Source organism: Elgaria multicarinata, chromosome 15 (genome assembly GCF_023053635.1).
Source record: "Elgaria multicarinata webbii isolate HBS135686 ecotype San Diego chromosome 15, rElgMul1.1.pri, whole genome shotgun sequence".
In the NCBI taxonomy this organism is placed as follows: domain Eukaryota; kingdom Metazoa; phylum Chordata; class Lepidosauria; order Squamata; family Anguidae; genus Elgaria; species Elgaria multicarinata.
Genome location: NC_086185.1, coordinates 1,927,192 through 1,940,246, shown reverse-complemented (window position 1 = coordinate 1,940,246; position 13,055 = coordinate 1,927,192). Strand labels below are relative to the sequence as shown.

Here is a 13,055-nt window from a genome sequence, read left to right as displayed (position 1 = left end):
GGGCTTTAAATGTTAGTACCAGCACTTTTAATAGGGCCCGGACCTGGGCTGGCAGTCAATGAAGCTGGAAACATGCACACATTTGAACAATACAGAAAGAGAAAAGGGGAGAAAGGGAGGGAGGGAGAGGTGTGCCCCACAGGAAGTTATATAGTTGTTGGCTTTGACTCTGGCACAAGACCATATCCTTTGGGCATACGCTTACTACTAGGGGCTATTCTCTCTTGTCTCAGTTGGCTGCTGATTTCTCTTCTGTTCCCTTTGCTTGGCCTGGCCTTGTTGCCGTCTTTCACTCTGGGTGTGCCTTCCCTGCCCCGCATCCCAGCCTAAACTATTTGGAAGACTTCACTCTTGGAAGGAGAATATAGTTACCAAAGATCATTTCTCTTTCCTTGATGGCAAACAGATCTGGCTCCAAGTGTGTGAGATTCCTCCTCCTTCTCTCCCAAGAGGTAGAAGGTATTATTAATGGGAGGCCAAGAGAAGGGTGGGTGAGGAGGTCTGGGGAAGGCCTTCCACTGGTCTTTTTGTTCTGTTTTGTTCTGTCGAATGGGTGTTGCCACTTCAAAAGAAGAGATTAACAGCAAGAGAGGGATGCAGCTTTGCCAACAAAGTTTCCTTTCCTTTCGCCCTAGCAATAAGATTTTTAGCTTAAGATGGAGTTACTCAAAAAAGGGGGAAACATCAGCAGCTTATTCTGTGTGACGGACCGGCTAATCCCTCAAAGGACCCCATTCTCAGTTCCTGGAGGCACATTCCCAAGCCTGACTTCTCCTGTGATCATTCCAGCCAAGGCGAGCTGGAATCCCACCTTCAGTGCAGTTGAGAGAAACACTTTGCAGAGTGTCTGTAACCACCTGGAGTCTCCCACGCGGCAGAGAAACGCTTGCTATTATCCTCTCCTGGTTGACACTTTATTTCTGGGCACCAATGAGCCGACGGACACTTCTCTTCATGCCCACCAGGTTTCCTGCCCTCCTGGTCTTTATTTTGTCTCCTGAGAGTTTTAGAAATGTATTATTCTTAAGTGAGAGGTTGGCCTGCTGCAGAGCAAAGGGCTGCTCCCCTGCCCCATCTTTATGTGGGTTTGAAACAGAGCTTGCACTTTGGAGCTCAGCTGCCACCTCTGCCTTGAGCTCAGATTCTTGGCTGTGTTACTTGTCTCTGAGCCTCGTCAGTTTGCTTTCTGTGAGATGGGCATTCAGAGAGTGCTTTTGTGTTAATGGAGCTCAGCCCCTGCATTTGCCTTGCACTTTGGTTCTTGCCCGAGTTGTTTTTCTTTTAGTCTCACCAGTTTGCCTTTTGGGAAATGAGAGGTCTGTGAGCAGCCATGCCCACCACGGCAGCCCTCTGGATGTGTTGGACCTACAAGTCCCATTAGCCCCAGCCAGCAAGGCCAATAGTCAGGGATGTTGGGAGTTGCTGTCCAAAGCTCCTGGAAGCAGGGTTTTTTAAAAGCAAATTTTCCAAATGCACAAATGCCCTGTGAGACACACACCTCCGCCCCAGCCAAACACATTATTTCTCTTTCATGACTGGACAGATTATCACCAACACTAGTAGCACCTTAATCGTAAAGACAGATTGACAGGGCCATATGGATACCCAGGAAGGATGACAGACCAAGAGCAGTACACCATTGGTTGTCACATACAGGCCCAAATTGAAACCACTGCATCAATGAACTCCAACCCATCATCAGTACAGATGCTTCTCTCCCACAAGCAACAGTACACAGGACAGAGACACAGGGCAGATCCGCACGTCGGCCCCAGAGCGCATTTATGCGACTCTAGGGCACCCCAGAAACGATAGTCTGTACTTGCCTGTAAAAAGAAACTAGGAAGAGACGGAGACGACGACGACGCCCAGCTCTCCCCGGCCGGCTCCTCGACCGGGACGGAGAGCTCGGCGGAAGAAGGTTGGGTGGACAGCGGAAGAAGTTCTCTACCCCCGCCTTCTTCAAACAGAACTCTCTGAGCCAGCCGGTGAGAGCTGGATGGTGGCGTCGGCGTCTCCATCTCTTCCTAGTTTCTTTTTACAGGCAAGTACAGACTATCGTTTCTGGGGTGCCCTAGAGTCGCATAAATGCGCTCTGGGGCCGACGTGCAGATCCGCCCAGAGACAGAGGGACCACACCATGCAATAGACCCAAGTGCCAACTCTGCCCCCACATCTGTTCAGGCAAGCCAGTCACAGGACCCAACAACATCAGTCACACCATCAAGGCTCTTTCACCTGCATCCTTATATAATTTGTGTTATATGCCATCCCTGACTTTGTCTATTGTTAAGTTCTTAATAAACACATAACACATGACATATTTTTCACCACTTTTTTCAACTGCACATTATCAGATTTCCAACTGCGCATTTTTCCCCTACTGCACATTTTGTGTCCAACTGCACACTAAAAAACCCTGCCTGGAAGGCCCCGAGTTGCCAGACCCTGCTCCAAGAGGCTGACGCTCCCCAGCTGTTTGCAGGAGATCTTGGGAGGCTTCTTGGGAGGAACTGGTTCCTCTATATTCGGCCCTGGTTAGGCCTCATCTAGAGTATTGTGTCCAGTTCTGGGCTCCACAATTCAAGGAGAACGCAGACAAGCTGGAGCGTGTTCAGAGGAGGGCAACCAGGATGATCAGGGGTCTGGAAACAAAGCCCTATGAAGAGAGACTGGAAGAACTGGGCATGTTTAGCATGGAGAAGAGAAGATTGAGGGGAGACATGATAGCACTCTTCAAATACTTAAAAGGTTGTCACACAGAGGAGGGCCAGGATCTCTTCTCGATCCTCCCAGAGTGCAGGACACGGAATAATGGGTTCAAGTTAAAGGAAGCCGGATTCCAGCTGGACATCAGGAAAAACTTCCTGACTGTTAGAGCAGTATGACAATGGAATCAGTTGCCTGGTGAGGTGGTGGGCTCTCCCACACTAGAGGCCTTCAAGAGGCAGCTGGACAACCATCTGTCAGGGATGCTTTAGGGTGGATTCCTGCATTGAGCAGGGGGTTGGACTCGATGGCCTTGTAGGCCCCTTCCAACTCTGCGATTCTATGATTCTATGATTCTGTTTCCCGTGATTCTTTAAGCAAGGCAGCTGAGGTTAGGCCAGAGGGGGCTTCTTCGTGTAGAGCGTGTGCTCCGTGAAAGCCACTTCCCAATGGGGGATGCCCCCTGCCACATCCCTGCCATGTGAGACACTCGCCTCTCGCTGTGGCAGAAAATCCTTCTGTCCAAATGACCTGAACTGCTCCTTGTTCTATCGCAGAGATAGACGGGGAAATGAGCAAAGGCTTTGTTCACTAGTAATGGTTCAGTGCAATGAGCCACTATTACGCACCGCCCCAAGAGGCAATTACCTACCCTTCAAGGGCAGAGTAAAAACAACGCCATTAACCACAACACTAACACACCGGCCCACATCTGCCCTAATTACTAAAGAGTCTGGGAAATTGTTCACAAAGTGCTGATAATGGGCCTGATAAGTGAAACAGGCAGCACCCGCACACTCTGCTTAGAGCTTGCTCCAAGGTGCTTCATGCAGCTTCCATCAGCGAGGAGGTTCCACAGTCTTGGGCTTTGCATCTGCCTAACAAATGATGGAACCCTGACTGCCTTTGCTGTCTGCAAGGGAGTTCTCAGGGAGTTCGGTTTTGCAAGGGTCAAGTCCTCAAGCAGGTCCTGGGCTCGTAACCCGAGGGATGCGTCAGCTGGGGCTTTGGCCCATGCGCCACGCCACCCAGCCCTGGCCAAAGAAAGGAGATGCAGGCCAAACAGCCAAGGAGGACTCTTTGCACCAAGAGGCCAGAGTGGATCAAGTGATTCCCCTTGGTGGACCTCCACTGGTAGCTGCCGTAACTGCAAGCGGTATTATCCTCTCTTACGTCATTTTATGGAAGTTTGGCCAGTTCTACCCTCAACTGCATAGGAGCTGAATTTGGTGGCAGGAAGTACAGGAGGCTTTAGCGTAATCAAGCCACCGACCAGCAAAGGCGCTTTATTCAAGAAGGCCTTTGGCCTGTAAATGGGTGCCTTGGCTTGGATGCTGTTCTTATCAAATCTGTCAAATCTGGTCCACCCATCCAGCCCACTGGCATTTCCAAGATTGGCCCTTTTCTCCCCATCTTTTGTTGGTTTCCTGGCTCTTGGGTAGCATTTGCCTCAGGGGCTGAAAGTGGTTCTGCATGTCGTGTGTCTCTCAGGCGCTTGTGCGCTCGATGGGAGGCAAATGACGAGGCTCGCTAAGTCATCCACAAAGCTTTTATTAAGCAACAAACCTCTCTTCTACCTGAAGAGACTATAACCTCTTGGAAACGTCCCCCTAGGCAAAACTATGCAAACTAAGCAAGAAATTGTCCGTTCAAGAATAAGAAGCTACTTCTCAAATGCCCGTAACTTCAGAGCGCCTGGTGCATTTCAGCTTCTGGCGGTTAGTTTTTCAGGGCGCTTGCCCCCGGAAGAAAGCTCACTTCCCACTGAATGTGTAGGATTTGGCCTTGAGGAGATAAGCTCTGGAGAGGGCTGGCTCCCAGCTGGGGAATCACCCGTGAGAGCTTCCTCCTCCACTGGTAAAGGCTGGCTGGTGTCCAGCGCTGCGTCTTCTAGTTTATGTATTTATTTATTACATTTATATACCACCCCACAGCCAAAGTTCTCTGGGTGGTTCACAAAAGCTAAAAACAGTAAACATTAAAAGAATACAAAATTTAAAAACCATCAGAGGCATAAAAACAACAGTATAAAAACAGAAGCATCCATTTAAAACAACAGTTCTGGGGTCCATTAAAAATCAAACTTAGTGTTGTTCAATGCCGTTAAATGCCTGGGAAAAGAGAAAAGTCTTGACCTGGCACCTGAAAGATAACAGTGTTGGCGCCAGGCGAGCCTCATCGGGGAGATCATTCCACAGTCGGGGGGCCACCACCGAAAAGGCCCTCTCCCTTGTTGCCATCCTCCGAGCTTCCCTCGGAGTAGGCACTCGGAGGAGGACCTTAGATGTTGAGCGCAGTGTACGGGTAGGTTCATGTCGGGAGAGGCGTTCCATCAGGTATTGCGGTCCCAAGCCATGTAGGGCTTTATAGGTTAAAACCAGCTCCTTGAATTGGGCCCAGAAACGTATAGGCAGCCAGTGCAAGCAGGCCAGAATCGGTGTTATGATTGATTACCTGAAACACCTTCTCCCTAAACAGGAGCAGTAGGGTTAGACATGACACCGCACTCCAGATCGAAAGGGTAACAGTGGCTCTGCCACCCCTACCAGGGAGGTCCACCCCAGAGTTTACAACCTCACCAATGGCCCAGGGTCACTGTACCTCAATCACACAAGAGCTTTCTCATCCCCCATGGTATCTATCAATGCTAAAGGCAAACGTTGGTCAGCTTTGATCAGTGCATGTTTAACCATATTTTCCGGATCCTCCGTGGAACCCCAGCTGATGCAAAACTGCTGGAATCCTCTTGAAAGTCACATGGATTGCAGTGTTGCCCTGGGATAGCTCTGTGCTAAAATTAAAGACCTCTGGGTTTTGCATCATCCTTGGACTCGATGAAGCAAAATGTTCCCATTTGTTTGTGTTGGGTCCCTGCCAACCTAATTAGCAGTGCTGTGGCCTTCCTATTATTCCCAAGGAGGGAAAGTCGTTTTTAATATAAGCAAGGCACACACAAAAGGTGCTTAAATTGATGGTTAATTCAGGATGGAACTCCATGCAACCCCAAGGCATGTTTACTCAACTGCTGAAGCCTTTTCGTTGCTTTTTGTTAGTTTACTGACATTTCTGTCTTTTTCTGGATTTACACTCCATTAATTCCCACTCTTTGATTTGGGTCAGATTTTCTGGCTAAGGATGATGGGAGGTGTAGTCCAGCACAGCTGGCACCAAGTTGGCAAAAGGGGGGTCATTTAGGATCACTCTCCTCGTTTTCTGTTTTTCTGAAAGGTTTGAAATAGACAAATGTGCTATGGAGTGTTTCTCCATGCCAGGATTGCTTCTCAATCCTCCCAGAGGGACTCATGGGCTCAAGTTACAGGACTGGATTCCTGCATTTAAGGTTGGATTCCTGCATTGAGCAGGGGATTGGACTTGATGGCCTTGTAGGCCCCTTCCGACTCTGCTGTGAATACATCTAAGCTGGCAAATATTAGCAAAGTATCTGAACAGTGTTTCTTTTGAACTTTAGATGGCACTTTGAGGACGAAGAAGGTGATCATGGTCAGTAGCATAATATTGGGTGCATTTGGTCTCATTTGGTCATTTGCAAATGAGAACAGAGTTGGAAGGGACCATTTAGCCATTAAGTCCAGCACCCTACTCAGTGCAGGAGTCCAGTTTAAAGCTTCTCTGACAGAGGCCACCTCCAGCCTCAAGAGGCAGTAAGCCTGTGTGCACCAGTTGCTGGGGAACATGGGTGGGAGGGTGCTGTTGCACCATGTGCTGTTGCTTTGTTGGTCTCTGGTCGACAGCTGGTTGGCCACTGTGTGAACAGAGTGCTGGACTAGATGGACCCTCGGTCTGCTTCAGCAGGGCTCTTCTTATGTTCTTATTGTATTTTAGTCTTTTAATTGTTGGGATCTGCCCAGGGAATGTTGGTCATTGGGCAGATTAGAAATATAACAAATAAATAAACTTTTCGATTTCATGTAAACATAGTTTTTTCTACAGAGCTCTCTCAGGTTGTGAGTGCTCTTGCTCTCTCCTTAGGCCGGAAGCTGTGGGTGTTGCTCTTAAATACTTCCTGGGTCTTCCCAGAAAGCCCAACCCATTCAGTCTGAATCCAAGAGTGATTTTTCGTATTCTTTCAACGTATGGCTGTTGCACACAGTGACCCATCCATTTCTCCCGCCTCGTCATCTCTAGCTTGGCTCTAGATATTCTGTAATTGTAGGCAGAAAAGCTCCCAACTGTTCCCATGCCGCCTGCTGCTATGAACTCATTTCTACATGTTGTTCCTATTCCCATGGACTCAGAGACACTGGTTTTGGCCCAAGGGGCAGCTGTGCTTGTTCTATAAAGATAAGAATAGGTTTTGTACTGAGGGCATGTGATTTGTTGAAGGGGGGAGACGTTGTTCCAGAGAATATCCCGAGATGGACCATCTAGTTGGGCAATTACTTTTGAAAAGTTGCTGAGGGCTCCCTGTAGAATTCTCCTGCAAGGAAGAGGCGCATTTGTCTAAATTAAGTGCGTTGAACTTTCATAGTTGTGATGACCTTCAGTTTTCTCCTTGAATTCAGCTATGTTTATGCAGTCCTCTAACTAGAGATGGGTGAACTCCACTCTGTTTGATTTGGAATGGGGGTTTGACAAACTGAGCTGTTTCCCCCACAAATTAGGAAACAGCTCAGTTTTCCCCCCTGAGCCCAGTTCCATAAGTCAGATCCTGTTGTGCACCAAAGACAAAACTGGGATCATGTTAGGGTCAAAAACCTCCCCCAAGACTCACCCCTGCAAGCTCCTGTACCCCACCCTTTCCCCTTCTCTTCCCCCTGGAAGGCAGCATGGTGACTTGGAGATCTTCCTACGTTTCTTCTTCCCCTGGTGCCTTAAATGTTTCCATAGAAGAGTTGCAAGCCCAGGTATCTTGGCAAATGTCATTTCCCAGGGCACCTCAGTCCTTAGGATAGTCATCAGGCACCCAGGGATCAGGGCTCCCTGTGTCTGGGATGTTGTCATGAGCATGAGACATGTAGTCCCCTGGATGCCTGAGTCCTTACAAGGGATATGGGAGCCCTGGGAAACAACATTTCCCAGGGTCCTTGGCACCTGTGATGCTACCATGGCAGTACTGAATGCACCAGAGAGGGAGGCTCACGTTTAAATTGTCAGCAGAAGAACAATGAGGGGAAATGCTGGGAATTATGAACTTTGGTGGCATAAGTAATTCTACCTTTAAATCTTGCAAATTCCTGCGTCCATGAAATTGCCTACTCTTGACTTGTCTGTTGTGTTGTGTGGACCCTTGGTCTGATCCAGCAACAGGGCTCTTCCTATGTTCTCACCATGCAGGAGCAAAAACTCAAAGTGTGGCACCTTTTGATCAATCAGCAACGGCTCCCATTTCATTTTGTGCTGTGCGGCTATTGTTCTGGACTATCTGGCTTGTCATTTACATTGCCTGTCCAATGATGCGAAAGTCTGATGAAGTCGTGACATCAGAAGAATGGATCATTCTTTTCATGATACTCTAAATCAGGGATGGGGAACCAGATGTTGGACTACCACTCCCATTATCCCTGGCCATTGGTCATATTGGTTGGGGCTGTTGGGAGCTGGAGGCCGACAACATCTGAGGCACCCCATCTCTGTTCTAAACGGATGGGTTTGAATTCCAAACAAGCATTTTTTGACATTAGGGAATGATCTAACTTTATGCACAGATTTTCTTCACCTTTGTGGGAAGAAGGAGGATTTATATTAGAGCTGTGATGAATTCCCTTTATAGAATTTTGAAAAGTTCAGTTGGCATCGGGGAGTCCAGCAGTGAAATCCACCCGCAGATTGAATTTCTGTCCGATAAGCTGCAAATGTTGAACATTCAAAGGCTGGATGTGTTCTTCAAATGCCCCCTGCTGTTGTCAGAATGTCAGCACCAGGTAATTTGACTTCATTTACATCCCGCTCCTCCTCCAAAGACCTCAAGAGTTGGCTACTCATGGTTTCCTGGTCTCCCTCATCCAAGTAGGTTATGGGACCAAAATTGGCAGACCTTCTCAGGGCTAGGGCTTGCTCTGCCTCTCCATTCCATTGGGTTATTTTGGATGTTCTCCAATTTTGTCTGGCCCCAGCAGTGTCCTCATGGTTTTCTCTTTGGGCTTCGAGGAGCACATGGCAGGGCTTCGTTGGGTGGCTCTGTGGAATTTGAGTCTCTATTTGCAGAACATGTCCGTCACCTCCTCCCTCCCTTTGCATTCCCCCTTCAGTCGGCACCAATGATTTACTTTAGATGCTGTTACTTCCATTTACTTGCTTAAACTTTGTTGACCTTCCTATATATATATTTACTAACTCTTCATTCAAATTTCATATGTGTGGATAGCACAGAATGAGCCCTAAATAAGGATTTTTATGCAAATTTTGATTTTCAGGGTATTTGGCAAGCAAAAGGAAGTAGAACTTGTGCTTCAACCCACTGTGGATTTAGGAACCAAATGGAAATGACATTTGTGCTGGGGATGGGGGAGGGGAGGGAGGGAGGGGAGGAATTTGCCAGGGATCCACCCATTCGAAGACTTTTGTCTCTGGTGGGGTTACAGCCTGCTCCTGTCCAAGGAGGAGACTAACCGCTGGCGTAACGGAGTCAGTCAGGTGCCATTCTGTCAGACTCTACGGAGGGGGCCATGCGGGGCCATGCAACCAAGCCTGCTAGAAGACTTACTCTCCACCCGCACTCCCATCCCCTTTTTTATAGTTTGTAAGCCTGTGGGCAGGAACTGTCTAGTTTTACTGAGTATATATAAATCACTCTGGGGACTTTTTTTATCTGAGGAGTGGAATAAAAATACTTTAAATAATAAATAAATAAAATAAAATAAAATAAATGCAAAATAGGCTGTGGCTGCACATTTTAATCTCTATGGGCTCTGGATCGTGGCCCTCTGTGGGCCCCAGAATGGCCCATTTGGGGGCCTGCTGTTGTCAGGAACACTGACAGCAAGGCAGGCACATCTGTGGAGTGTCCCCCGGCGGGGGCTCCCACTTATGCCGTGGACAGGGGGCCTCCCACATCCTCCACTGATGTCTGTCTGGGACTGTTAGGATTGCTCTCTCAATTTTTTTTTTAAAAAAAATATTTTGTGTCGATCAACGTGGTTTTAATTGATTAATCCAGTAAATCTTGCATCTCTCGTTTCGGCAGGCAATAATAAATAGAAACAGACTTAAAAATAAACAGGTAGCCAGAATCTATGACCAGATCTTAAATGTCTCAGAGCAAAGATGAAGAAAACAGCAGGCAGGGGAAACCCAGCATGATTGCAGACTTGATAACAGCAACTATAAATCACATGAGGAAAATCTGTGCGTACGGAATAGTCATAGCCGTACAGCACTCCTACCGCTATACGAAGGAGCACACGGTCATCATTGGATGAGCAGCCCAGCGTGGATCCATGACTGCGGCTCCATGGGCAGCGTGCACTGGTGTGTCCTTCTATGTGGGGGTTTCTATGGCGGATCTCAGCAAATCTGTTTCAGCGTTGGTTGGTTGGCCGTAGTATTTCACTTTCTGGAGAGTAATAACAATTAAGCAGATGCGTAAGACGTGGTTTAACCATTTCTGTGTTTCTTTCCCTCCAACATCCAGGCAATATCTTTGTTGTCAGCCTGTCCGTGGCAGACCTCGTGGTGGCGGTGTATCCCTACCCTCTCACCTTGGCCGCCATCTTCCGCAATGAATGGACCATGGGTCCCGTCCACTGCCAGATCAGCGGCTTCCTCATGGGCTTGAGCGTCGTTGGCTCCATTTTCAACATCACCGCTGTCGCCATCAACAGGTACTGTTATATCTGCCATAGCCTCCGGTACGACAAGCTCTTCAACCTGAAGAACACCTATGGTTACCTTTGCCTGACGTGGCTGCTCACCTTGGTGGCGACCGTGCCCAACTTCTTCGTGGGCTCCCTGCAGTATGACCATCGCATTTATTCTTGCACTTTTGCTCAGTCAGTCAGCGCGTCCTACACCATCGCCGTGGTGGCGGTCCATTTCATCATCCCTCTCTCCATCGTGACGTTTTGCTACCTCCGGATCTGGATCCTGGTTTTTCAGGTCAAGCACCGGGTGAGGCAAGACGGCAAGCAGAAAGTGAGAGCAGCCGACATTCGGAATTTCTTGACCATGTTTGTGGTGTTTGTCCTCTTCGCGGTGTGCTGGGGGCCGCTGAACTTGATCGGCTTGGCCGTCTCCATCAATCCTTCCAAAATCATTCCGCAGATTCCAGAGTGGCTTTTTGTGGTGAGCTATTTCATGGCTTACTTTAACAGCTGCCTCAACGCTGTGATCTACGGCCTTCTCAACCAGAATTTCCGGAAGGAGTACAAACAGATCCTTCTTTCCCTCTGGGTTCCACGGTTGCTGTTTGTCGATGCCTCAAAAGGCGGGACAGAGGGAATGAAAAGCAAACCCTCCCCGGCTGCGACCAACCACCACCACCACCAGGCTGAACTCTACTTGTAAACGGAAGGGAGATGATTTGTTCTGTTACGTCTGAATAATGCCACGTCCAGCTCTTGCGCTGTTTGCTCCCACAGGGCCCGTCCCTGCCAAGCCTTTTACTCATGCAAACAATCCCACCTCCTTCTCCCTCTCACCTCTCCTTTCAAACGAGGCTCTCAACCTTCACCTGAGTTGCTGGCAGAGGAGTGCACGCCAGCTTCCCCCAACCTGAGGTCCTCCAGATGTGGATTGCAACTCCCATCATTCCCAGCCAGGAATTACGGCAGGTGCAGTCTAACACATCTGGAAAGGCACCAGGTTGGGGAAGGCTGCTGTAGCTGTAAGGCCGGAAGTTTCCTCTTCCAAATTTGGCCCTGGCCACAAACTTGCAAGATGGCCCCAGGCAAGCTACCTTCTACTGGACTAGACCCTTGATCAACCCTGGTGTTGCCTGCTCTGACTGGCAGTGCTCTCAGGCATGGATCTTTCCTACCCTTTGAGCGAGTGGTGTTGAGGGTTGAACCCTGGACCTTCTGCATGCAACGCACATGCTCTGCCATGGAGCTACAGTCCCTCTCTTCTGAGCCTCAGCCCCTCACCCCAATCCTGATTCCCACTGAAGCCATGGGTTTGAGTAAGGATTTGCAGAGCTCTCTAAGCGGTCTTATTTTTTTAATGCTGTTTCCCACAATGTGCCTGACGGATTTTGGACATCGCATGTATCCTCTGCGATGGCCCTCTGAGATGAGGAGCATTCCAGGAAGGGCGCATGCAGCTTCAGAATGTGCACCGAGCGATCTGGAGGAACCCAGAGCGCACGGGCCCTCTGTGGTATTGTTCTGCCAGCAGGCGTCCCATGCTCCGTCCTTCTGGCATGCCTTTACTGAAGAAGTCAACTCTTAAGTCGCATGGCCAACTTAGTACTGTCTTAGATTTCTCTCTCTGAGAGCCAGAGTTTCCCCTGGCCCAGGATGTAATCCCACAATGCTTTTTCAAGCTTTTGCGATTTTTTTTTAAAAGGATGCTGATGACTGTTATTCAAAACTTTTTTAAAAAAATAAATGAAAGGGGGAAAATAAAATTATATTTAAATAATCTGTACTGTAGGTAGTGTCCTCAGGAATACAGATGCTTTACTTTAAAGTGCAATTGGTGGCATTGTTAATAAACAGAGATGTATTCCTTTTGCCTGACATGTGCTGGATCATCTGTCTCTTGCTCCTTCGAGAATATGACTGCGCTGATAAATGGAAAAAAGAGCACTTTGGTGCTAAACGGACATTCAGGGCAGGATAGCAAGCCTGGGTGCTGGGTCTGCTTTCCCCGAGACAAAGGGCTCCGTCTTCGGAAGGCCCCTCTGGCCAATTTAGGGGGGGAGCCCCTCCCTGCCATACCAGGCCCCATTCAGCTGGGTCTCCTGATTCTCTGGGCTGTTTTAGACAACATGAGGCTGGTTAGTCAGCCATGATGGCTTGTTAACCACCTTGCACGTGCCGGCTCGATTGACATAACTAGCTGGGCTGGGCGGGGCTTCTTGTGTTGTCCAGAGCCAGGGGGGACGGACGGACGGACGGACGGACTGGCCAGTGTGAGCTGATGTGCATTGGGGCTGTTTCAGTTAAATCGACAGCTGCAGTTCCCAATGCTGCCACCAAGTGGCATTTTGTTTAAAAATAAACATTGGACGTGATTTGGGAAAAGATTTGGATGAGGGAGCTCACTCCAAAAGTCTTCCGCAGGGCTGGAGGGGTGGGGGGTGGGGGGTGAATGGGGACATTTGTAACACATCAAGCACTCAAGATTTTGGCTTGCATGGGAGAAAACGTGGAGCAGAGTTAGTTTGTAACTGGCAAAATTGAGCAGAAACTCTTTCCTTGGCCTGTCAGTGCAATCCAATGCATGTT

General features: G+C 48.7%; 1 protein-coding gene across 1 annotated transcript in view; it reads left to right on the top strand.

Moving 5' to 3' along the window:
- Positions 1–11,549, top strand: part of LOC134409333 (melatonin receptor type 1C-like) — a 28,837-nt gene extending 17,288 nt beyond the window's left edge. The window contains exon 4 of the mRNA XM_063142043.1: positions 10,301–11,549. Within this exon, the coding sequence (XP_062998113.1) occupies positions 10,301–11,172 (872 nt within the window). The 3' untranslated portion in view covers positions 11,173–11,549. The remainder of the gene's footprint in view (positions 1–10,300) is intronic.
- The last annotated feature ends 1,506 nt before the right edge of the window (positions 11,550–13,055 follow it).